This window comes from Ascaphus truei, chromosome 8, assembly GCF_040206685.1.
Source record: "Ascaphus truei isolate aAscTru1 chromosome 8, aAscTru1.hap1, whole genome shotgun sequence".
Lineage (NCBI taxonomy): Eukaryota > Metazoa > Chordata > Amphibia > Anura > Ascaphidae > Ascaphus > Ascaphus truei.
In genome coordinates this window covers 63,176,787-63,202,589 of record NC_134490.1, presented here as the reverse complement: position 1 = coordinate 63,202,589, position 25,803 = coordinate 63,176,787, and the positions used below count along the sequence as shown (strand labels likewise).

Here is a 25,803-nt window from a genome sequence, read left to right as displayed (position 1 = left end):
TGCTTTTGAACTTTTTATGTTCATTTTTTCTTCATAATTGTCTGAGGGGGAAGGAAAGGGGGGGGTCTGATATTAACCACCTCGTCCTGAAAAAAGATCAACATTCCAGCCCACTTCTGTATCAAACAATGGCCACACCTGCATTTTGTGTGACCCAGAGGCGTATGGACAGGCGTGGTGAGACTTTACCTTATTTGCTACAAGCATTTGTAGAAAAATAAAGGAGAATAAACATCTCATGGAAAGCAAGCATGGCTGGTAGTATGTATGCTATGCATTAAACCCCTTCAAAATCAGTTGCAACTGGAAGCACTCAGGAAATGATGACAATTCCAGTATTAATAATAAATCATATCACAAATAGCTGCATTTGACTTTATATAGTGATTTGTCGGATGCATAAAATGTACATTTTGAAGTAGATATCCTCAATCCAGAACAGTGGTAGGGATGTGATTTGCAATTCAATATTAAACAGCAGGGGGCAGGGCATGGTTCCAAGCTTATTTCATGTTTGAGAGACCAATAACAGTTTTGTAACATAGTTTCATTTAAAATGAATTAATATCTGTGGATGGCATAATGCATGACAAGATATGTAAATAAGGTTTGCCCCCCTCTCCTCATGTGGCTAATCCTATGTGTAAAAGCAAATAAACAATTAAAAGACATTTCTGGCTCTGCTAACCAGCAGCCTTGAGTTGTTGTAGAAAGCACAGGGGCCTCACGCTGAGAGAAGAGGAGCACTAAAATGCACGGCTTTCACTTCCATTCAACTGTGTGTTTTACTGTAACTGAAAGCAGGCATTGCAACAACAACTAAATGCTATACAGCTCCAAGCCTAATGTCACACATTGTACAGAACTTTGCCTTGTCATTAAAGGAGCAATCCAAGCAATACCCTACGTCTGTTTTATTTTTTAATACAAACCAATTCTGCAGTATTAGATAATACTTACTACATTTATTTTTTTAAATATAACTCTTAATGCCATTTTAATGCGTTTTAATATACTGAGCATCCTTTGATTTCTATACCAGGCTTGAACATACTTCCCCAGCAGTGCAAGACTTTCCTGTTTGTGATCATTTGTTGCCAATATTCCCAGCAGTTTGAGCTACAAACTGTAACAATAGATAATGTTACCTTAGTAATATAAGAATACATTGTAGCTGCTGAGTTACACTGACTGAAGGATTGATTGCAACTAGCCATTTAGTGAACCCTGGGAAGCAGAATCTTCGCTGATCGATTACGGGAGAACTAATCGATCGGCAGCTTAGGTAATTGGTTTACACTAAAGGTAATCAAATGCTGCATATACTAAAACAAAACTGTATTCAAAGAACTTCTTTATGATTCATTACTACATGCATGGGTAACCATAAAAAAATGACAAATCGTACACTGTGCCCTTTTTTTCAAATGAATTCTACTCTGTAGCAATTGATTTCCTACATCTTATAGAAACAATATTTTAATCAAATAAAATTTAAAAAAAAATAGCTCTGATGAACAGGCTGCTTTACCCACACAGTTTCCTATAGGAAAATACCAATAGGAAGGAGTGAGTACATACCATATTGATGTTCCAAGCTCATGCACTATACCAGGAGTGGACAACTCCAGTCCTCAAGGGCCACCAACAGGTCAGGTTTTCAGGCCATCCCTGCTTCAGCACAGGTGGCTCAGTGGCTCAGTCTTTAACTGAGCCACTGATTGAGCCACCTGTGCTGAATTAGGGATATGCTTAAAACCTGGCCTGTTGGTGGCCTTTGAGGACTGGAGTTGCACACCCCTGCACTATACTATATGAAAACAACCTGGGAATGTGCTGTGTCCCTGGGCTGCTGCTGCTGGTACTATGAGCTACAGTATGAATCGCATAGAAACAGACATAAAAACTGTGGTGCACTTGTTTACATTTTACTAAGCAGTCAGTTTACTGGCATCATAAATCCAAGGACGCTCTTAAGTACACAGTCCTTTATCTGGGAGGTCTGCATTTCTCAGCTGCACCAGCTTTATCCATAGGTAACATCTGAGCTCTATTCAGTTTCAAAAGCCTTTTGTGTTGTTGGTGGGTAGTTATGCAGACGTGGTTAACTTGGCCACTTTAAGATACGCGGAAAGGTTTCCCTTAAGAATTGTGGCACTCCAATATTTATAAGGGATTGAGAATGTTCAACCTGAAAATAGCAAGCACCGCCTTGGCCAAGAAATGGTGATGCAGGGCATTGGTCGCCAGTGGCTACCGGCACCTGCATCAGAGTGGCGTTGTTGCCATCGAATTGGCAAATGTTTCAAGGTTACTCTTTACATATTCAATATAATGACCCAAATGCTAAAGACAGTAGAGTGAGTTCAATTTATTGGCTGTGTAATACGGCAGGCAAAAGCTTACAGGGTCCCATGTTAAAATGGGTAAGTAGTAAAGAGTGACACGCTGTGATCATTTGCATGTCATTACCCAGAATCCCTGGCTGCAGTATGCTAAGCCATAATTGGGAAAGACAGGGTTGCAGAACTGTCTGAGACATGCAAATGTCCCACAAGTGGTATTTTTATTTGCTTTCATTTATTGCAACTTTATTGATAAGTTACTAAGGTAAAGACTAATTTGCAGTGTACTTACTTGGACTGGATCCCTTCTGCCCCGTGTGGCTGCAGGAGGTACTGATGCACAATTCTATCTCGTAGTGTCCCAGCTAGCTTGATTTTTTTTCTCGATCGATGTAGGTTGATGATGTAAAGTGTTATTGATCCTCGCACATAATTATGACTAAAAAGGTAAAACACCAATAGTAAAAACGGTCAAAAACAATTTCTGCCTGTGTACTACAGAATACTAAACCAAAGCTTTGTTTGCATTTTTTTTTATCATACCAGATACGAAAAGGGCAGCAAAAAAAGTGTAGTTTTTATGTGTAGTTTATTGTGCTTGTGTGCAGTGTGAAAATGATGCTTTTTCTGTGTGCCGTTAGTGATAAAGAATAAAGTGCAAAAAAGGTCCGCAAAAACACTGTGCCTTTTTCATGTAATAGAAAATAAACAATTGGGTAAACTTGCCCCATATACATGGTCATCACAACCTGCCTTCTTTCTATATGAACTCTTGTTTGTAATAGCACATGTTAAGGAAAAAATGTGATGGCAAAAAATGAATAACTTGTGTTGTAATGTGTGACTTCGGGCTCTTTTAAAATGGTACTGTCCAAGTGATGTCAGGAGGGGAGCAAGTGAAGTACTAGGCTGTTGGTCTTGAATACATAAGTCAGGGATGGCCAAGTTCAGTCCTCAAGGGCTACCAACAGGTCAATGACTAAGACGCCTGTGCGGAAGCAGGGATAACTCTAATACCTCTTCTATTGGTGGCCCTTGAGGACTGGAGTTGGCCACCCCTGGATTACACTATTTACAAACAATATGCGTTCTTTAAAACGCCAAGACAGTTAAAAGGAAATAGTGATAGTTGAATGAGGGGAAATAAATAACAACATATATACAAATATACATAAGAAAATACACAAATACATACTCTGTGCACGTACGTAATAACTAAATCCTATTATCTTAATGCTTTCTTGTGGGCACACGATGGGAAAACCCCATTACTTTACTTCAATTACTTAAATATATAAGTAGGCCATATTTATACTTTTACTGCTTTCCTAAAATACCACAAAATAGCAATTAAAAAAATAATTCTTCCTGACATGTTGGATAAGGTAACTTGTCAAAACGATAGTTTGGAGGCATCTGGGATATGTTATAAAATGACCGGTCCCATCAACAAAAAGACTTGTGTTTTTAGGCAAGATAACAAATCTTCTCAAACTCTTCGGTGGCTCCGTATAAAATACCTTATCAATTGTTATCACTGAAATATTGGGCAGGATCCACTTCCTGGCAGCATAGGAATAGCCTACTCTTCATTTGGAGACTTGGCTCATGTAACATGATGACCTCATACTGTGTCAATCTGAATCGCAAAACGTTAGCGGTCAAGATAAGAGGAGGAAGGTGGGGGACTCGAAGAGTTACATTCTTGGATGTCAACAATCGAGGTAACTTAACTTACTTGTGGTAACTGGTACAATGGGCATAGATGCGAAGTTTGTCACGTATCACTTTTCCAGGGCGAGGTTTTCTCTGTATACCAGCTACATGAACGGCCAATACTTTAGGGCCCACGAGTTTCTTAAACAGAAGGGACAACCAGTAATCCTGTAAAAAAAAAAACAGACTAAAAACGTTAGAAAAAGAAAGAACGCTTCGCTCAGAGATAGTCGCCTCTGCAAACACAGGGTGTCCCAGGCAGGGACACGTTTAATGGGTTACATCTGGGTGATTGATGCAGGGTTTAATAAAATTTGACACCTACAGTGTAAGTTTAAAAAAATAAATAAAATCATTTATTAATATTTTTCCTCATATTGCACTGATCGTGTATGCAGCGCTGTACATGTAATGTTGGAGTCCCTGCCCCATAGAGCTTACAATCTAATTGTGGTGCCTCAGGCGCAGAGAGATTTAGTGACTTGCCCAAGGTTACAAGGGGAGTGGACCCTGGGATTTGAACTGGGTTCACCCGCTTCAAAGCAGTGACATTATTACCGAGTTACTCCTACAGCACTATCTTTCTAAAGACTGGGAAATGACACTTTGGATGGGTTTGATTTCCTCTTTTGTCTGATGTCCCGGGGTGTTCGGCAACTGCTCAAACAGCCAGAGCCCCTCACCTCATATTTATAGGTTCTCTGATAAGGACGGGGTGGGTAAAGAAAATACTTAATTGACAAACGCTCCCCCATTGAGAGGCCCTAAGAAATTACGTCTAATTAATTTCCCAAAAAATCAAAGCAGGCAAATCTTTGCTATTAGCAGTGTTCACATTTTTAAAGAAGACAATTAGTCTTAAAATATTTACAAAATCAATGTATCTGGCAGGGCCTGTTTGCCCCGTTAAGGGTGACGTTAAACCAAAACATTATTAGAGCAAAGCACAGTAGAATAAAGATTTAGGAAGCGTGCTCATCCGGGAAAGGTTTATATGCCAAGATTGATAGGTTTCTTAAGGTTTTATATCCTACAGTATTCAAGTGTGGACTGTAACTGCGTTAACTTGAATTAGGGGTTTTAATAGTAACACAGTGTTACTGGGGAAAGGACCCAAGCATGAATTGAGCTAACTGCATGGAAGGCTTATATTGTATCCCAGTTAAAGATCAGCAGTAAACAACAACACAAAAAAAAAACAACAACAATGTGGCAATGCATTAATTTAGAGAATGGAACAGAATCTGTGTAGCTGCGTTTGTCAGACATCATTTACCAATGGAATGTCTTATCTTCTGCGCACTGGATGACGCTGTGCTATAGACATGTGGAGAACGGTTTGTGGTTTGATGGGGACGCCATTAATGTCAGCTCAGTCCTGGTGGTATAATCGGTGCATAACATTGGAGAAAATCACACAAAACCTGCTTAAATTCCCATTATCATATTTATCCAAGTAACTATTTCAAGTAGTACAAAACTGGTGGAAAGCATGTTGATATACAGTACAGCTGTGATGAGGCATATTCTAAATTACACTTATTACAGTATGCAGGACCGCCGACATGTGGGGAGAACTGGGACGAGTGTCAGGGCTGTGGGGGGCCCGGCGGGCTGGTTGGCGTTGCTACTTGGGCCAGGCCAGAGGTCAGGCCCAACTGCTGCGTCCAGCTGCCGGGCACCGGCCAAAACATAGTTTGGGAGCTTGGAAAAATACTCCAAAGAGTCTCCAATGTTTGATTGCGCTCATACTCCAATACTTTGGCAGTGTTTGGGGTCTGAAAAATCCACAAATCAATAAAATTGTAAACAGAAATGAGTAGAGAAACTATCCCCTAAAAGTAAAACCTTCATTGAATAATGTTTTGTAAGAAATTGTGCTTAGGAAATCCGGCACATTGTAGACATCTGTGTATATTTATTAACTCTTGTAAATGGTTGCTCAACAAAAATGACCAATTCTGCGGAGTATCCTTTTTATGTATCAAAATGTATTTACAGTAGTTTGTCTTTCTGCACTAACTATGCCGTTTTCAAGCTGCAGACCAAGCAATATCCTACATGTGTGTTTTTTTTTTAAATAAATCAGTTCTGTACTATGAGAAAATACTTGTAGCATTAAAAAAACTCTGAATTACCTTTTTAATGTATTATAATGTAACAAGACTTTTTTGTTTCTATAGCAAACATTTACAAAGTCACATCCCCTTCCACTTCTGAAACAGGCTCTGGAACACCCCTTTTTGAGCCCTGCCCTCTCTCTAGCAGTGCACCAATTGTATCTTGTGACTGTTTGGTCACATGATCTTCCCCACAGAACTTTGCATCTTTGGTCCTCTTCTGCTGCACTGACGGCCATATAGTGAACCCCCTGAGCTGAATCTTCGCCGATCGATCACAGGAGAACTACTTATAATTTTATGGATTGTATTGATGCACCTATTAAAAGGGAAAAAAACAAAAAAAATTCTTTAAAAAAAACCTGGCAGCTTGGACTGATGTTTTCAGAGGTTTGTAATTCCCACAGGGGAAAGAAATACCACTTTTGAGCACATTCACGTCTCAGACAGGCCTGCCAACCTGCCTTTCCCCATTATCTCTTAGCATACAGTGCTTCCACTGCAGCTAGGGATTCTGGGAAATGATATGCAAATGAGCAGTGTCACCTTTTGGTTCTTATCCATTTTAACATGGACCCCTATATGGACCCTATATGCAGTACTGTATATCTAGGTAACTAATCTTTTGACACAGTCACTGCAGTTTTAATACAGCTATTAATATGTACACCAACATTTATTTGCCCATAAGGTAAAAATTGGTTAAAATTATTTTTGTTAAGTCAGATCTTAACTTAGTGGACAATAAATCTTGGAGTTAAGTTACATAATAATAATAATAATAATAACAACTTTCTTTAAATCACAGAGAGTTTTCCTGCCCCATAAAGCTTACAATTTAATTGTGGTGCTTGGGGCACAGGGGGATAAAGTGACTTGCCCAAGGTCACAAAGGTCTGACTTTGAACCAGGCTCCCCATAGTTTTCAAAGTCAGTGCCGTTACTCACTGAGCCACAGCGTCAGCCATCGTTACATCGGTAGTGCGCAAATTGGGGGCACAGAGATTCTATGTGGGGGGCGCGGCGGTTACAGAGCGTGCGCTTCCTGAAGGCATTTAAATTAAATGCCCGGGAAGCGGCGAAGGCCTCTGTAACTTAACTTACCTTGGCTCAGACGGCTTTTGGCAATGTGACGTCAAATGACGCCGTATTGCCATGGCAACTTGACGTTGTGACGTCAGAACACCAAAGCCAAGGTAAGGAAGGGGGGGGGGGGAGAGTCACGAGGAACGGGGGAGAGCCAGCAGGGGAAAAAGATTGCGCAGCCCTGGGTTACATGGACGAATCCTTTTCTACACTGCAGGTGTAGCATTTATTTTATGGTATTAATCTGTTTTGCAGTGAGGTACTGCAAGTTCTCTACGGACCTTTAAAAACCCAAGTAGTGTAAGGAACTAAAATATTTTAAAGTTTTTAAATGAAACAGAAATATGACCTCAAACTGCTAAAAGTCCTATGAAAAGGTTGTTTAAAAAAAATTGATTTCACAAGTCTAGATGAGATACAAATGTATCAAGCTTCCTTCCATGTTGGAAAGAGATCGTATGAAATGACACAGCTGCCACAGTTTCTAGCCTGCTTTTTAAATAATTCATGTTTTCATGTACCCCAAGTACTAAGGCTCAGATCCACAAAGCTCTGTAAACTCAGGTCTCATAATATATTATTATCAAAATTAGTAACCAATGTTATTGTTCCCTGAGGTTAACAGGAATCCACAAAGCTAAATAAATGGGGGGGGGGGGGGGGAGCCGGTACTGATCTCATTAGCATAGGCTTAACGGCATGTTAAATCTGCAGTTCAAGCTATCGTTTACATTTTTTTTCCATTCAATATGGGCATCAATAAAATCTCCACACTGACAAGTGATTAGCTAAGTTGCTGATAGATCCGTTCTCCTGTAATTGATTGCTGAGATTTGGCTGGGGGTTCACTAAATGCATCTTGGGTCCTCTTCTGCTGCACTGACAGCCAAAGTTCTGTGAGGAAGATCATGTGATCAGGCAGGCACTAAATTCAATTGGTTCACTACTAGAGAGGCAGGGTTCAAAAAGGTCATGCTGTTTCAGAAGGGGAAGGGGATGTGACTTTGTAAATGGTTGCTATAGGAACAAAAATGTTTGGTACATTAGGATACATTAAAAATGTCTTTAATTTTTTTTCAATTTTTTTAAAATGCTACAAGTATTTTCTCATAGTACAGAACTGATTTATTATAACAAAATGTAAAAAAAAACCCACACATGTAGGATATTGCCTGAACTTGAGCTTTAAGTTAGTACTGCATTAGTTAACTTTAAAAATATGACTCGCGTTCAGTCTCTCTTACCTAAAGGTGGCGTTGGCTGTCTGCAGCCCCCCTTAATATGGGTTTTGATGGAGAGGAGGGAGAGACATATTTTATTAGGCTACGCTTATAGTTGCAACGGCGACGTCGCGCAGCACCATAGAAAGTACATGCAGTCCGTCGCGGGTGCCCATAGTGGGTAGTCAAAGGATTTGGACTTTTTCGGCGATCGCCTAGTGACACCGGCGGCATGAGCGGTTCAGCCAATGAGCGCGAACCACTCACGGCCACGCCCCCCAGTTCGCCCTCTGGTCTCCTGCACCAGAGTGCAGGAATCGCTATTGTGATGGCTGACGTCACGCGGTCACGTCGGGCCGCCCTTCGTATAAGCGTAGCCCTAGTCTGTGTCCATGCTGCCGAAGACTGCGTGGAGGCGTGCATGCGTGACGTCACCCGCGTTTAGCGGGAGCATTTTTTGGCCATGCTAGACGTTCCATGGGGGGCGTATCTAGGGGCGTCACGGAGCTGGTTCGCCCTCATTGGGCGAACCGTTCACATGACCTGGCTGTTGTGCCGAGGAATCAGATTGAACTGATTCCTCGCACACCACGCGCCCCCTCCTGCTGTCGCATGCGCGGTCTATGGGCGCGATCTTTGCCTTAAGCCATTGTGATCACACTGTGCACGCCGAACGGTCTTCGTCAAAATGGACACTGCCTTGGAGTCCCAAGTGGAGACACTCGTGCCCATAGAGGAGCACCCTTGAGATACATGCTAATTAAACTAATTTAAATATACTTTGCATATCCATATTAGCATATATCCCAGGTGCTCTCCATTGTGTGCATAGGTGTTTCTCCACGTGTTGTCTATAGGTGTGTTTGTTGGGATAAATATATATAGCACTTGGAACTCGTTTCTTATGAAGTTTCTGTCATTTTCCAGTTGCTAAGAACATGGTTTTGAACATAACTGGACCCAATTTACGCCAGTGAATTCCCAATACCTTCACTGCCGCAGCACACTCTCGTTCATCAATGGATGTATCTTAATACTGATCTCCTGGCGATTATGGAAAGTACTGGATATTTGATGGCACTAGGGGGTACAGAGTACTTTTTATGGAGTACCTTTTTACTTTCACATCCAGAGTACCACTACTATTTTATGTACAAACGTACAATTCTACTCTCTTTTTAAAGGGATCTATTTTTTTTTTATAAAGCTTCTTCCCTTCCTTAAATCTTTCTAAAATACAGTAAAAAAAAAGCTCTGCCCCAACTAAAAAAAAAAATTCATGCTCAGTACATTATTTTTCGATGTCACTTTCAGCCCTGGTTATGGAAGTTACTTGACGTTTTTTCAATGGGATATATTTTGTATTGTGTCTCCTGTAATCATTTTGTGTGTATTACTATAACCAGTCAGGTTTGATCCAGTGGAAACTTTCTTACCCATCAAACTAATAACCAGGCTCCTAACTTTTGACACAGGCACTTAAGGAGCCATTAATACATCCCCTCAGATGTTTAAACGTGGCCCCCAATACCTCAAAAAAGAGAAGAAAAAAAACATCGCATTTGATGTGACTTTTTTCCCCAAGATAAATCTGGTGTCTTTTTTTTTTTTAACGTTTTGCCTCAGTTCCGCAGACAGGAGACTGACATTTATTGAATGTTAAGAAACTAAAAAGATAATTTAAAATTAAATTTGATTGATATTTAAACATTTTAAAACACAATAAATGTTTTTATCTAAAAAAAAAATGTGTGTACATGGGGCTCATGTTTAAGATGTGCTTATCAAACGTGCATCTGTATCAGCAATCAGAGTGTGTCTCTTGCAGTTATATTGGCAAATAGAAGGATTGGAACAGTGGCTGGTTTGATGCAGTTTTGAACTATAGCTGGCTACAGGCACAATGCTGTAATAAAGTTATTAATAGAAATTCAAACTTTGGAAGCTGGATCGAATTAGTGCCTAATGAGTAACTGTGTTTGATTGTTCTTTTTATTGCAGCAAGTGCAGGCCACGCAGCTGGATAACATGAATATTATGTGAGTCATTAGTAGAAATTCAACACATGATTTCCTTGGGCTTATTAACGTATATTCCAACTCCTGGGTGTTAATATGCTCAAGATTTATTCTTGTGAACATGCTCATTAGGGTACAAGCTCTTTGCTCCAGTATTGTATCAGATTAATTATTGTCACTACAAAGTACAGCCTGCATAAAAGAAACATATTAAAGTCCACAGGTGGATACATTGATGGAAGAGCTTTTGTAAATGTCTGCCCTATAGCAATGTAGGTTAAGAAGACATTGTATATGTGCTGCGCAGAGGCGGAACTAGATATTTATGCTTCCGAGACAAGTTTCACCAAGTGCACCTCCCCTCCAATTTATAGAATCCTCTCTCTCTCTTTCCCCCTTCTCTCTCTCTTTCCCCTTTCTCCGTCTTTCCCCCTTCTCTCTTCCTCTGCTTTCTCTCTTCCCCACACTTTCTCACCCTCGCTCTCTTCCCACCTTTCTCTCTGTCTCTCTCCAGCAAAATTCTCTACCTGTTGCGCAGGGGGGTCTCTCCTGGCAGCCGAGACCGGAAGTCGGAACGGACTTCTGGATCAGGCATGCCGGGAATGGCCCTGCCTTGGCTCCGGCATCAAATGACGCTGCGGGGTCATGTTGCCATGGCAATGAGTCGCCTTAGGCCGAGGTAAGGGAATTTTCAGAAGCCTCCCACGGTCCCCCGACATTTAACTTAAATGCTTTGGGGGAGAGCGCAGGGCCTCTGTAACCGCCGTGCCCCCCATTGAAAACTCGCACCCCTGTCTTATATTAAACATCAAACATTATTTAATCTGTCCCATGCTTACTGTCAAACTTAAACAATTTTAAGACCATTTCTGGATTAAAAGCAAATAGTTCAAATCTGAAATAGTACCTTTAAATTATTATGGTCAATGTAGCTAATTTAATATATTCAATTTCATGTGGTCTAAAGAAAGTGTCACAGTGGGATAAAATCAACTAACAATCTCTCAAACAAAACCTACAGCGCAGGCCCGCCGTGATGTCGGGAATGGCTCCTGCGCATGCGCACCGAGTGTGGAAGGCCTCCGCATGCGTGCCAGGTACCACAACTGCCTCTTCTGCCAGTAGTGACGTCACTTCTGGGACTGCACTTCCGTCTCCAACAAGGAGATTTACTGCAAGGAATATTTTTCATTTGGTACTGTAGGTGCCAGCATAGAAGTTTCACTTCAAAAAAATATTACATAATTGTATACTGTAAGACACCAAGTAAATGTAAATCCTATGTATTTGTTGCCAAATGATAACTGATGCCAATGTGGGTAAAGAGGTGGTAATCTACTTCATATTCTATGATCATGTCCAAAAAAGCCATATCTATAGTTACAAGTATGTCACTTTACTAGCAAGTTTATAAAAAAAACCTAGCGGAATTACCCACCGTTGCCCGGGGGGGGAGGTGTCCAAAAGAGGGAAAGATTATAACATCCCCATCAACTGTGTGACCCCTACATACCCCCCCAAACCTGTCTGGACCCAGCCCGTGGCCTCCCTCACTCTCCAATATAACAACAACCCTCTCCTTCTTCCTCGCTGTCCTGGGACGTCCGTCTCCCCTGCCGCCATCCACATTTTTTCGAAGCAAGTCAGCCACTTGGGTTTTGTACCTTTAAGGCTATGTATCTGGCATGTGACATCATACTGGTGACATCATAATGAAGTGTAGACATCTGGTACAACTGAACCTTTGTACGGAAACATACCTAAGATATATATATATATATTGTGACAAACGGCTTACTCATGGGGCTTTGCCATCTGTCCGGATCCACTAGAACAAAGTCTTTTAGGGTGGGTGGTTACGAGGAGATGTGTGAGTCAATGTTCCTTTAAGCAGGCTTCTGCCTGCTTTATTCAGTCCCAGGCACTGGGACTGCAACACTTGGAAAACAATGTACAAAATAAACCGTGCTCAACTGAGCAATAACTAGACACAGGATCACCCTGACTAGGGTCGGGCAGCTTGCCCGCTTCCAACAAATCAAAATAGCAAACTTCACGGTCAAAGATAGTACACAAATTATTTACCTTTTTTAAGGGGAAGGGTTTTCCCGTTCTGCTTGCTGGCAGCCTTCCTGCCTCCAGGCTCTTGGAGAGAGGAAGCAGGAAACCAGCTTTAAATAACTGTTTTCTAATTAATTGTCCCCTAGCAGACTTTATTAGAGGTCCTACTAGATCCATAGCAATCTGGTCAAACGGTACATCTATTATGGGAAGAAGGAACCAATGAGTTACGATGCGCTTTGTGGTGATGTGACATTCAGGGCATGAGGAACAATAATTTGTCATTTCTGCCAGAACCCCAGGCCAATAGAAGCTTCGGAGAACTTTTTCTCTCGTCTTTTCCACCCCAAGGTGTCTCCCCAATGGGTGACTATGTGCAAGGTGTAATACTACATTTCGAAATGTCCGTGGGACTAAAAACTGTTTAGTTATAATGGATTTCCTCCTATCAACCCGATATACTAGGGATTTTCTACCTCGAAGTAAGGGTAGGAAAGTGACCTAGCTGGTTGGCCAGGAGTACTATTCTGGTCCCATATATTCCCCCTTACTTTCACTATGGTGGGGTCTTCCCACTGGCCTTCTTAAAACTCCCGGAACTGACTTCTAGGTCAGTGAAGGTCTTATCCTGTTATTTGGGGTACTCCCTACCAAGGTAACCATGGGAAAGAGAATTTTACAGCACTCTTCCTCTTTCCCCTTTTTATCTGGGCCCTCGTCAACCTCCATGTCTGAAAAAGGGAAAGGATTTGTTTCTTCTGTTACTTCTTTATGGTCCGCTGTTGAACTGTGGGCGCTATTCTGAGAGGAGGACCACATTTTTAGAAAATGGGGAAAGTCGGTCCCTATTATTACTTTGTGTGCCCGTTTGGGAACTATACCAACTTTGAAATTTAAGGAACCAAATTGGGTTTCAATAAGAACCTCAACAGTGGAATATTCATGATTACTCCCATGTATACAAAAAATTGCCACTCTTTGTGAACTGTTTACCTGTTTTTCCTCAATGGGCAACAGGTATTCGGACACTAGGGTAACCATACTCTCAGAGTCAAGTAGTACCCGAACCCCCTTACCATTTACAAATGCCCAGAGATGGTTATTCAAGGGATCCTCTGGGCTAGGGCCCATATATTGAGACCACAAAGAATAAAGGTTCAACGCTATTGCGTTGCATTAGTTCAGTATTTAGTGGGCAAGCTTTCGCCGTGTGGTCCCTCTCATAACAATTGACACATTTGGGTATATAGTCTATGTCCCACTTGGAGCCCTTTCGTGGCTCTCCATGTTGGTTGTTGCCCTTAGTATGCGAGCCAGTGTTTCAGGTGATGTGTGAAGGCGGTCGCCGCTCTTTTGCCCCCCCCTAACCCTGTTACCCTTTTACCGTCTCTGGTAGAGTCCTGGATCCTTGGGTTGTGGGGATACTCCAGGACTGTGGGTTGCAGGTGTTCCTCTGCTGCATTGTACCTTTCTACGAAGGCCACCAGCTCATCTGCATTGTGGGGTCACTCTGGCTGACCTAACGGCGTAGGGCGGAGGGAAGTTTCCTCAAGAACTGGTCCATGACCAACCGTTCCACGACGTGACTTGATGAGTTGATCTCAGGTTGCAGCCACTTCCAGGCAAGGTGGATGAGGTCGTACATCTGGGATTGGGTGGCTTTATCCAACGTGAAGGACCATGCGTGAAACCTGTGATTATGCCAATATGGGCAAGGATCTCCAACTTCAACTTTACATAGAAGTTAGCTTTGGCTGGCTCTAGATCAAAGTAAGCCTTCTGGGGTTCGCCGCTTAAGAAGGGTGCAATTAGACTGGCCCACTCGGCTTCTGGCCAACCCTCTCTCTGTGCCATGCTTTCAAAAGTGAGAGGATAGGGCCCTCGGGTGATGTTGAAACCTGTCTTCTGAAGATAGTGGCTTGCCCTGGTCATTTTCGAGGCTGGGGCCGCCTCTGCCAGTGGGGCCTTAGTGATAGCCTCTCTCAGGACCCTGAGTTCCTGCTGCATGACCTGGGCGAAATGTTGTTGCTCCTCTCTCAGTAAGCAATTTGTCTCTTGCTGGGCCATTAGCAGCTGTTGCTGGGTTGCATTCGTCTCTTGCTGGGCGGCGACATTGCATACCAACGCACTCACCACGTCGTCTATCTTGTTTTACCAAGAAAAAAAAATCCTTTTTTTTTTAAAACTTCTTTTACCCGTAGACCTTTTATTGTTCTGCCCGCATTAGCCACCATATGTGACAAACTGCTTACTCAGGGGGCTCTGCCGTCTGTCCAAATCCACTAGAACAAAGTCTTTTAGGGTGGGTGAGACGAGGAGATGTGAGACAATGTTCCTTTAAGCATGCTTCTGCCTGGTGTATTCAGTCCCAGACACTGAGACTGCAACACTTGGAAAACAATGTACAAAATAAACCCTGCTCAACTGAGCAATAACTAGACACAGGATCACCCTTACTAGGGTTGGGCGGCTTGCCCGCTTCCAACAAATCAAAATAGCAAACTTCACAGTCAAAGGTAGTACACAAATTATTTACCCTTTTAGGGGGAAGATTTGCTGGCAGTCTTCCTGCCTCCAGGCTCCTGGGGAGAGAAACCAGGAAACCAGCTTTAAATACCTGTTTTCTAATTAGCAGGACAGGTGACAGAAATCAGGCAGCAGACAAACTCTGGTCTGGATCCCTCAGTCAGTTCCAGCACCTGCAGAACTGTGGGGTGGAGGACATCCATTCTCTGGCTGCACTTTCCAGCAGCCTAAACAGGATAGAAGCTGTCCAGTATCCTGGAAGCCCTATATATCGCATTTATTACCATTCCCTGGTTTCTGTCAATATATAAATATATATATATATATTTATATATATATATATATATATAGCAGAAAATAGCCGTGTTAGTCCAGTTGCGATAGTGCAGAATAAATGAGTTCTTCAGTATTCGGTGATACCTTTTTTATTGGACTAACAATTTATGTCATAGGACAAGCTTTCGAGAGTTCTCCTCTCTTCTTCAGGTCAAGCAATACTGATATACAAAAGATTCAATGGCTAAAACAGTGTAGAGAGAGGGAAAAAAAACAACAGATATTTACTGTAGATAAGGTAGGGTGTTAAATGTGTTTGAAGCCAGGGGACAGTGACAAAGAAAGGTGGGGAGGGGGAGGGATACTGGGGGGGAGAGAGAAACTGTGGATAAGAATAGAGGCAAGCAGGATAATTACAAGCAATTTTGATAGGGTGTGAGAAAACCCATGTCCGCATTAAGTCCTTTGGTTTTGGTGTCAAAGAGTCTTATCATTCTGAGTTCAAATGTTTTCCGTTCTTGGGTGCTTTTAAACATTCCATTGAGGATTTTGATTTTTAAATCATTTATGGAATGATCTGGTTGTGAGAAGTGATGTCCCACAGGTGAGCAGTATCTTCCTTCTTCGTGATGGAGTATAGAGTGTCTGTGCTTATTCATTCTTCCTTGTAGTTTTTGGCTGGTTTCCCCAATGTAGCAACCTTGGTCACATTTGTTGCATTGAATCATATACATATACACTATATTCCTGGATGTGCAGCTGTATGATCCTTTAACATTGAATGTTCTATGGTTGTGACTGGCTGTGGGATCTTGGCAAATATGTTTGCAGAGTTTGCAGCGTTTGTTGCTGCATGGTTTTGTGCCATTATCCATGTCTTTAAAATCGTTGTGACGTTTTCTGCTGACTAATTTCTGTTTGAGGTTTGGTGGTTGCCGGAATGCAAGAATGGGAGGTTTGGGAAAGATTTCTTTTAATGTTGCATCCTCTGTCAGCATGGGTTGCAGATCTTTGATTATTTTTCGTATACCCTCTAGGGTAGGGTTGTATGTGGTCACTAGTGGTATGCGTGTGGTAGGTTCTTTCTGTCTGTATTGTAGCAGGTGTTCTCATGGGGCTTTTATTGCAGTTTTGGCAATGGTCTTTGGTTTGTATCCCTTCTGTCTGAACGATTCGGTCAGGGTTGTGAGATGACAGAAACAGGCTTCAGTGTCAGAGCATATGCGGTAGTATCTTATAGCCTGGTTGTGTATGATACCTTCTTTTGTATGAGTGGGATGGAAGCTGGAGTTGTGGAGGTAAGTGCATCTGTCAGTTGGTTTCTTGTATACAGATGTGTGTAGTTTGCCATCTTTCAGTGTTACTGTAGTATCTAGAAAGTTTACTAGGTTTGCCGAATAATCCATTTTGAGTTTAATAGATGGATGTAATGAGTTCAGGGACTCGTGGAATTGTTTTAGGTTTTCTTCACCCTCTATCCATATTATAAACAGGTCATCAATGTATCTGTAGTATTTGTAGGGTTTGTGGAGGCATGTAGTTAGGAATCTTTGTTCAAGATTTGCCATGAAAAGATTGGCATATTGCGATGCCATCTTGGTAACCATTGCAGTCCCCATTAGTTGTAGGTACATTTCCTTGTTGAAGCTGAAGTAGTTGTGTGTGAGGATGTATTCTATCAGTTTGGTAATTACATCAGCGCTGTATTTCTGATCCAGGGGAGATGTTGTAAGGAAATGCAGGCATGCCTCAATACCATCCTTGTGCGGGATGTTGCTGTAAAGGGATTCTACATCCATGGTAACTAGCAGTGTGTTGGATGGTAGTTGGTTGATGTTGTTAAGATTATTGAGAAAATCTGTGGTATCTTGTATGAAGCTGTTGGCGCTTCTGACTAAAGGTTTGAGGATTTTCTCCACTAAGCCTGATATTTGTTCCGTGAGTGTATCCATACCTGTTATAATTGGTCTGCCGGGGTTTCCTGGTTTGTAGATTTTGGGAAGCATGTAGAAGATCCCAACTCCTGGGTTGTCAGGTATTAGTTGCTTCAATTGTGGTTGCAGGTGGTTAGGGAATGTTTGAATGAGATGCTTTGTATATTCCTGGGTTGGATCATGCGTTAGTTTCTTGTAGTAGGTGTTGTCTGTGAGTTGTCTATTGCCTTCTTCTATGTATTTATTTGTGTTCATAAGCACCACTGCGCCTCCTTTATCTGCTGGTTTAATGGTGATGTTGTGGTTGTTGCGCAGTTCCTTGATTGCAGATCTCTCCATGGGGGATAGGTTGTACATAGTTTTTTTCTGCTGTGTTGATGCTAGTAAGGAAACTTGTGATCTTAAGCTCTGTATGTAGCTGTCAAGTATGATGTTGCGTCCTGTTGGACAGCCAGTCACAACCATAGAACATTCAATGTTAAAGGATCATACAGCTGCACATCCAGGAATATAGTGTATATGATTCAATGCAACAAATGTGACCAAGGTTGCTACATTGGGGAAACCAGCCCAAAACTACAAGGAAGAATGAAATGCACAGACACTCTATACTCCATCACGAAGAAGGAAGATACTGCTCACCTGTGGGACCTAACTTCTCACAACCAGATCATTCCATAAATGATCTAAAAATCAAAATCCTCAATGGAATGTTTAAAAGCACCCAAGAACGGAAAACATTTGAACTCAGAATGATAAGACTCTTTGACACCAAAACCAAAGGACTTAATGCGGACATGGGTTTTCTCACACCCTATCAAAATTGCTTGTAATTATCCTGCTTGCCTCTATTCTTATCCACAGTTTCTCTCTCCCCCCCAGTATCCCTCCCCCTCCCCATCTTTCTTTGACACTGTCCCCTGGCTTCAAACACATTTAACACCCTACCTTATCTACAGTAAATATCTGTTGTTTTTTTTCCCCTCTCTACACTGTTTTAGCCATTGAATCCTTTGTATATCAGTATTGCTTGACCTGAAGAAGAGAGGATAACTCTCGAAAGCTTGTCCTATGACATAAATTGTTAGTCCAATAAAAAAGGTATCACCTAATACTGAAGAACTCATATATATATACCTCAACAGTTGAATATTTTTGATATTACAAACATACCAAATCTTCATTTTGATCCTATTAGATAGCATGCCAAGTTTGGTGGCTCTAGGATCAAGCGTGTGAAATTGTCGAGCTGGACAAACAAACAATTTTCAGAATTATAGTATAAAATGTCCACTCTCTCATCTATTCTTTATATAATGTATTCATTCCCAAATAAGTCACCTTTCTTGTGGTGAAATTAGATCGACTGGAGTTATGCAAACTAATAGATTAATATGCAAACGAATAGATTAATATTAAGTAAATGGAAAACTACAGTACATGAATTCATTCCATAGAGGAAATAATAACAAGTTTTATCTAACTTGGCTCATATGGATAGGACGTCTCCTCTAGACTGCAATAAAAAGGATAATTACTATTCATGTTGGAATGCTTATTTTCATTTTTTTTTTTATCTCTGCATAATAATTCTTTATTGAATAATGTTTTATGGGGTTTTTTTTCTTGTTTTATTGTATGTTCAATTACACTATTAAGGTGCACTCTTCTTAATACTGCCAATATATTAAATATGTTCATACAGTAAAGATTGTAATCCTTTTGCGATACAATAAGAGAGCCAAAGGAAGGTTAGCTTTTATGGCATTACTTACGTACTTTAAACATCATACTATTAATGTCTGTTCCCAAGTAGGATTTTTTTTTTTTTTTTTTAAATGATTAAATATACAAAGTGGAAGTTCAGTTTCCCAAATCTAAGTGAGATGAATTAGGATGCTGAGAATGCTGGCAGCTATTTCATTTCAGTACAAGGCTTGTAAAACATGAAGAGCCCAAATGCAAATAGAACATTTTAGACAGCTGGACCTGTAAATTCACAGTTGGACAGTTTATATTTCAGAATTTAATTTTTATGGCTGTGAACTTATTGTCAAAGGACCTGAGAAGTGTGAAGTTCCATATGGGTTTGTAGGATAAGAGATGTTGAAAAGATTTAAGGGCCAATTTATGAAAGGACACAACCCTTAATAGCTAGCACATCCCCCACTTTGTGCAAGGCCCGGCTCTAATAAAGGGGAGACTACAGCGGTAGACTTTACTTTATTGGACCCTTAGCAAGCTATTTAAAACTTAAAAAGACCTTTGGCGTATAATAGTGATAGATCAAAAAGCCTGCTTAACATTACAAGTCACATCTTTTGTCTGGGTTGTGTTGCAGTACGCATTTCTGTGCCTTTCCTTTTCTAACAGTGCAGTGAAAATATCACGGTACACAGATAGACATGAACCAAAACAAACTTTATAAGACCCGAGTTAAGTTCAAAGAATAACACTGTCTTTTACCCAATGCTCTTTTTTAGGAGGGTTTAAAAAATGCAGACTAAGCCCCAATAAAGCTGCATTTATATAATGACTTTATAAGTGATGGGAAATACTCCTCTAGTGCTGGAATGGCTACAGAACGCTGCAGTGTACGCACTAGTAAAGCGCTGGATGGGAGTTTGCATCGGAGTATGAGAAAAAAAGATGTTGAATGGCTTTGTTTTCGTTTTATCGTCTCCATTTGGCTAAAATGTGAGTGCCCGTTTGGTTGCAATAATCCATTCTGCTAGGAACACACAAACAGCAAGGCCTGCTACAAGTCAGCTTATCACACACACACAAAAAATATCCATTTGACACATGACAAAAGACAAAGCCTGATCATAATATTCCACTCCATGAGGAACACATTATAAGGAGGGATTAGCACCTGCCTCCATAACTAAATGACCAGTTCTATGCTCAACAGCAACTTTAGCCAATACTCGCTTCTACCGAGTTTGAAAAAGAAGTTTGTGTTTTTATTTCATGTTAAAACAATTCTCACCTAATTACCAGCATATAAAATGCATAAATCATCTGTGAAGCAGAGGAGCAGATGCCAGGACTTGGAAGTAGTCCAATCCATTTGAGACACTGAGAGTGATATGTGTAAAGAGAGGCAATTTCTATATTCTTTAGTGCCAATACAGCAAGCTGTATGTATCACTGATTTTGCTCTATCTGATTTAGGAAGTGGCTAAAAAAGGAAACAATTAAGGAATATGCATTACCAATTGTTACTGTTTTTATATGTTGCATTATGTGAGATTTTAATTTACAAATATTGTAATCATTTTGGACTAGGGCAAATATTGAAACACTGAAGGTTATGAGATAGACAGAAAGGTAAGCGAGAAATGTGCATGCCAAAATTATAGCCAGTAGTGTCAAAACAGAAGAAAATCCAAGGATTTGCAGGCTCTTCATAATAATGCACATTTGGGATTTACAGAACTAAAACGTTAGAGCTCATATTTTGCAAAGCAGTCTTCTGCCACGAGGCAGCTTCTAGTGCTGGAAGACAAATTACAGCCCGTCCAAGACAAAGGTCTGTAAGGTGTCGTCCTATGGCAGAAGGTGTCCTATGGCAGAAGGTGTCCTATGGCAGAAGAATGTTTAGTAAAGATGAGCCCAGCTCTTTGGAGAGGAGGGGAGAAATAGTTAACACAAGAAACTATTAGGCAGTGGCTCTCTCAAGAAAGACATGGAGTGCGATAATGTGGTACTGTGCTTACATTGCTACTTTTGTATCGTTTGGCATATTTTACAATGTCGGGTATTATTACAACAGTACTGGAGGTCAACAAATCCTGTAACAACAAACCACTGTCATTCCCTTACTATAATAATAGCTTATGTCATCAATATAATAGACTGTGCAGTTGGCAGCATTTGTTGTGTCAACATAGATGTCATATCATTTTTTTTACATTGGCAACATGACAAATGTTTTACTGTATGAAAACAGTAGTTCATGTCAACACATAAATCAAAAAAGGATCAACGTGTTATTACATAATGTAGTTAATGGTGTTCCACTTATTTCCTAACACATGTTTTCCATGGCCGGCTTATGGCAACCGTGTGAAAGGGAAGAGATTCATATAGTATGGTGCTCTAATTAAAGCCAATGTATTAAGAAGCGGGCACAATTAACCATTGCAATCAATGAGAATAAAAGGGTAATAGGGGGTTGTCCGAGTACAGCACCATGTTTTACTCTGCTTCTGGGGACTGCACCGTACCTTCATGAGACTAGAAGATGAACGCACACCGCCATTAAAGAGGTCATCACTTATTTAGTATACAGGAGATCAAAACACACACTGTTTTGGGGTCAATATTAACCCTTCTTCAGGCCAGATAACCGTTAGTTTACACAAGTGTGTGAATATATGTGTTTAACCCTCCCAATCCTATTACATTTTTGTGCCTTATGCAAATTAGGTGACGCCATTACTCCGCTGTAGACAAAGCAGTAGTCCAAGCTGACGTTCCCCCCCCTCCCCGCTTTAATATGTGCATCAGTACAATCCACACAATGATAAGTAATTCGCTAAGTTGCCGATCATTCCGTTCTCCTGTCATCAATCAGCGACGATTCATCTTGGGAGTTCACTAAATGGCTGTTAGTGCAGCAGAAGAGGACCAAAGGTCCCAAAGATGGCATCTATGGGGAAGATCACGTGACCAGGCAGTCACTAGATACAATTGTGCACTGCTAGAGAGAGGGCAGGGCTCAAAAAGGGTGTTCCAGAGCCTGTTTCAAAAGAGGAAGGGGGTGCGACTCTGTAACTGGTTGCTATATAAATAAAAACTGCTGGTTACATTATAATAGATTAAAAATGTAATTTCAGAGTTGTTTTAAAAAAATGCTACAAGTATTTTCTCATCGTACAGAACTGATTTATTCTGTGGGGAAGATCATGTGACCAGACAGTCATAAGATACAATTGGTGCACTGCTAGAGAGAGGGCAGGGCTCAAAAAGGGGTGTTCCAGAGCCTGTTTCAGAAGTGGAAAGGGATGTGACTTTGTAAATGTTTGCTATAGAAACAAAAAAGGCTTGTTACATTATAATACATTAAAAAGGTAATTCAGAGGTTTTTTTTACTACTTTTTTTGCTACAAGTATTTTCTCATAGTACAGAACTGATTTATTTAAAAAAAAAAAACATGTAAGATATTGCTTGGTCTGCAGTTTTAAGAAGTGCTAATGTTTATACAAAATAAATCATATCTTCAATACCAATGTAAAGGTGTTATAATATACTGTATAACAAAGTGCCATTGTGATACAAAATGTAGTGAACATATGAATATAAAATCAATTTGCCACATACAGCATAAAAACTAATTATTTTAAACTACCAGGGCAGAACGGCAACACAACTGTAATTAGTATTAACACTAAAAGGACTAACATTTTAACTATCAACTTTAATATAACTTTTAATGCACTTCATAGATCAATCTTATTCTTTCTATAATATAATCAATAGTTATACTATCCTCTTCACAAATAATAAAATCTTCCTTCTGATTCTTGGTTAAAGCAAGAATAGTGAACTAGAGGTACATGATGATCTGATAATTTTTGAAATTTGAGATGATTGTGAACTATAAGTAGTTATAAAAAATGGACTATGTGTAGTATCATATGATGACATCTTTGATTTTTTAGACCTGTTCTTATTCGGAAGACTGGATCTAGGTCTAAAAAATCAAAGATGTCATCATATGATACTACACACAGTCCATTTTATATAACTACTTATAGTTCACAATCATCTCAAATTTAAAAAATTATATCTAAACATTGGCATACACTTTTGTTGGATGAAGATATTGGTACCTTATTACAAAGTGGACCTAGATTCACTTTTCTTAAGGCTAAGACTTTGGCCTCCCACCTATCACCAAGTCTTTTTTACTCTAATTCAAATCGTCCTAATATTACAACTATACCAAAGGATTTCTATAGCTGTGCTAACTGCTCTTTGTGTCAATATGCATTACCTGCTAAATTTATAACCTATGCGAATGGTGTTAAAAAGTACTACATTAAGAATTTTCTTAATTGTAATACAAGTTTCGTTGTGTACGTTCTCTTTTGTGCATGTGGTCACAGATATGTGGGCCACACTATTAAACCATTAAAGCTTCGTATAGCTGAACATACTCGTTTAATTAGAAAGAAAGATCTAGTCCATCCAGTGTCCAGACACTTCTCCCAATGCCCTAGAAGGGGCATTGGAAATTTCTCCTTTTCTACTATTGAACATGTCCCCTGTCACCCCAGGGGTGGTAATAGGGAGAATATATTAAATAAAAAGGAGATGTACTGGATATACACTCTCAGCACTCTCCATCCCCTTGGAATCAATTCAGATTGGGAATTGAAACATTTTCTATATGATTGAGGGAATGGGGGGTGCTGAAGTTGTATTATCACATCATACATCATATATATATTGGTATATATACATTTTTTCAATTAGATATATATTTAATTTATGTTATGTGTTATTATAAAAATATGTATTCTTTATTTTCTTAGTTATTATTATTAGTTCATATTCATGATACATTTCTTTTTAGTATGTATTATCTTCAATAGATACTTTCATTATTTTGCTTCCATGACTATTTGTTTACTTATTTATTTATTTATAGCGCGTGACATCATATTCTTTGTTTTTAATTTTTTGTTGTTTATTTTGTGTTTTTTTATATGGATGTATTTACATATGGTTGACTTTTTCTGTGCAGACTAGTCAGTGTTAATATGTCACCAATTCTATATGCTTCTAATGTGATCATTGTTACCTGCTGAGTCTGATTTAGAGCTGTCCAATCAGATCTTGGTTGCCTCTATATAGACGTGTCTGCTATCAGAAAACATGTACTCTTTGATAAAGTCCCATGTCGGGATGAAACGCGTCAGAGTGATTTTATCCATGATGTCCAGTCTTTTTTTGTAATAAAATTTATTTTTTAATCTATCAAGCTTGTGTCGGTACAAGGGAGTAGTGACCATTCATTTTTTTTCTACCTCATTTCATAATAGTTACTAATATATTTCACTCTCCAAGACTTCAGAAACCATAAACAATCAACTTACCCCAGTGGTTCCTAACTCTTGTCCCCAAAGACCTCTAACAGTCCAGGTTTTTTAGACCATCCTCACATTAGAGCACAGGTGGCTCAATAATTTTGACAGAACCACCTGTGCTCAAGCAGAGATATCCTTAAAACTTGCACTGTTACTGGTCCCTGAGGACTGGAGTTGGAAAACACTGACTGTGAGAGATGCAGCACCCAAAATAACCCCTCAAATGATCAGAAGCAGAGAAACCATCAGACAGCATCTGATCATTGAGAGTGCCCCATAGTTGTTATCAATTTAGGCTATGCAGACTCTAGCCATTTTGTTTGGCAGAGATGAAGGGACAGCTACAGTATATCTGCATCCCGTGCCAGGAAGCAACACGGATCGCAGGACAAGCTAACTCTCTCTATAGAGGATTAAAGGGGCCACAGGAACTAGAAAAATTCTCGTTCAAGACAGAGGTACAATAAAGAAAAATTTGTATAAAAACATATCTTCCAATATTCGTGTGCACCTGTCATATACAGTCTTCCTATTATAGCGTGCATACTAAGACAGACACATAATAAGAATGAGCCAAAAAGATTCTGATACCAATGACCAAAATCAGAATATATAAGGTGTTCACTTAGTGCAGGGGTGCACAACTCCAGTCCTCAAGCACCTTCCCCCCCCCCCCCCCGTCTTCGACTGAACCTCTGATTGAACCACCTGTGCTGAAGCAGGGATATCCTGAAAATCTGACCTGTTGTGGGGGGGGGGGTTGGGGACTGGAGTTGAGCACAACTGACTTAATGTATCAGAATCAGATGTGGAAATGATAGTGATCCATGATGACATGGGAGGCTGATGACCCAAGGTCATGCAATATAGTTTGGTTAAATCTGGGCGATATGGTGACATGGTGCATGTTACAGACTAAGTATTTTGAACTATTGAGAACATTAGTATGGATTGGGGGTGCGGTTAATATAAATAACTAATATTACTTGAATCACGTAGTAATGAATAGCGTATAAATGTGATTGCTTTCATTAATTTATTTGTAATGAGTCTGTTATCTCACTGTTACCCTGTGATTTATAGTGCAGCAATAAAGCTTTATATACTTGACCAAAACATATTGGCATTTTTACCCTGCCCCTTGTATCAAAGCATTTTGCTCCAATTTTCCCCATCTACCCCAGTTTGTGATTTGGGGAGTGTCATTAGAAGAAGTTGGGAAAGAGTTACACGGGGCACAGATTATAATTAAATGGGGCACGGATTATAATGTATCAAAGTTTGTGTGTCTCTGTACCGCTCTTTTTGCCTTTTCGTTGCCCTCAAGAAATCCTCCTCTTCTGAAGTGGCGGAAGTCTAAGGCTGCGTCCATAGAGGGGGGATCCGCGCTCCTCCGCGCT

General features: G+C 40.2%; 1 protein-coding gene across 1 annotated transcript in view; it reads right to left on the bottom strand.

Moving 5' to 3' along the window:
* Window positions 1-25,803, bottom strand: part of HPSE2 (heparanase 2 (inactive)) — a 225,399-nt gene that overhangs the window by 9,252 nt on the left and 190,344 nt on the right. The window contains exons 10-11 of the mRNA XM_075612330.1: window positions 4,084-4,229; window positions 2,638-2,784 (exon numbers count right to left, since the gene is read on the bottom strand). Of these exons, the coding sequence (XP_075468445.1) occupies window positions 2,638-2,784; window positions 4,084-4,229 (293 nt within the window). The remainder of the gene's footprint in view (window positions 1-2,637; window positions 2,785-4,083; window positions 4,230-25,803) is intronic.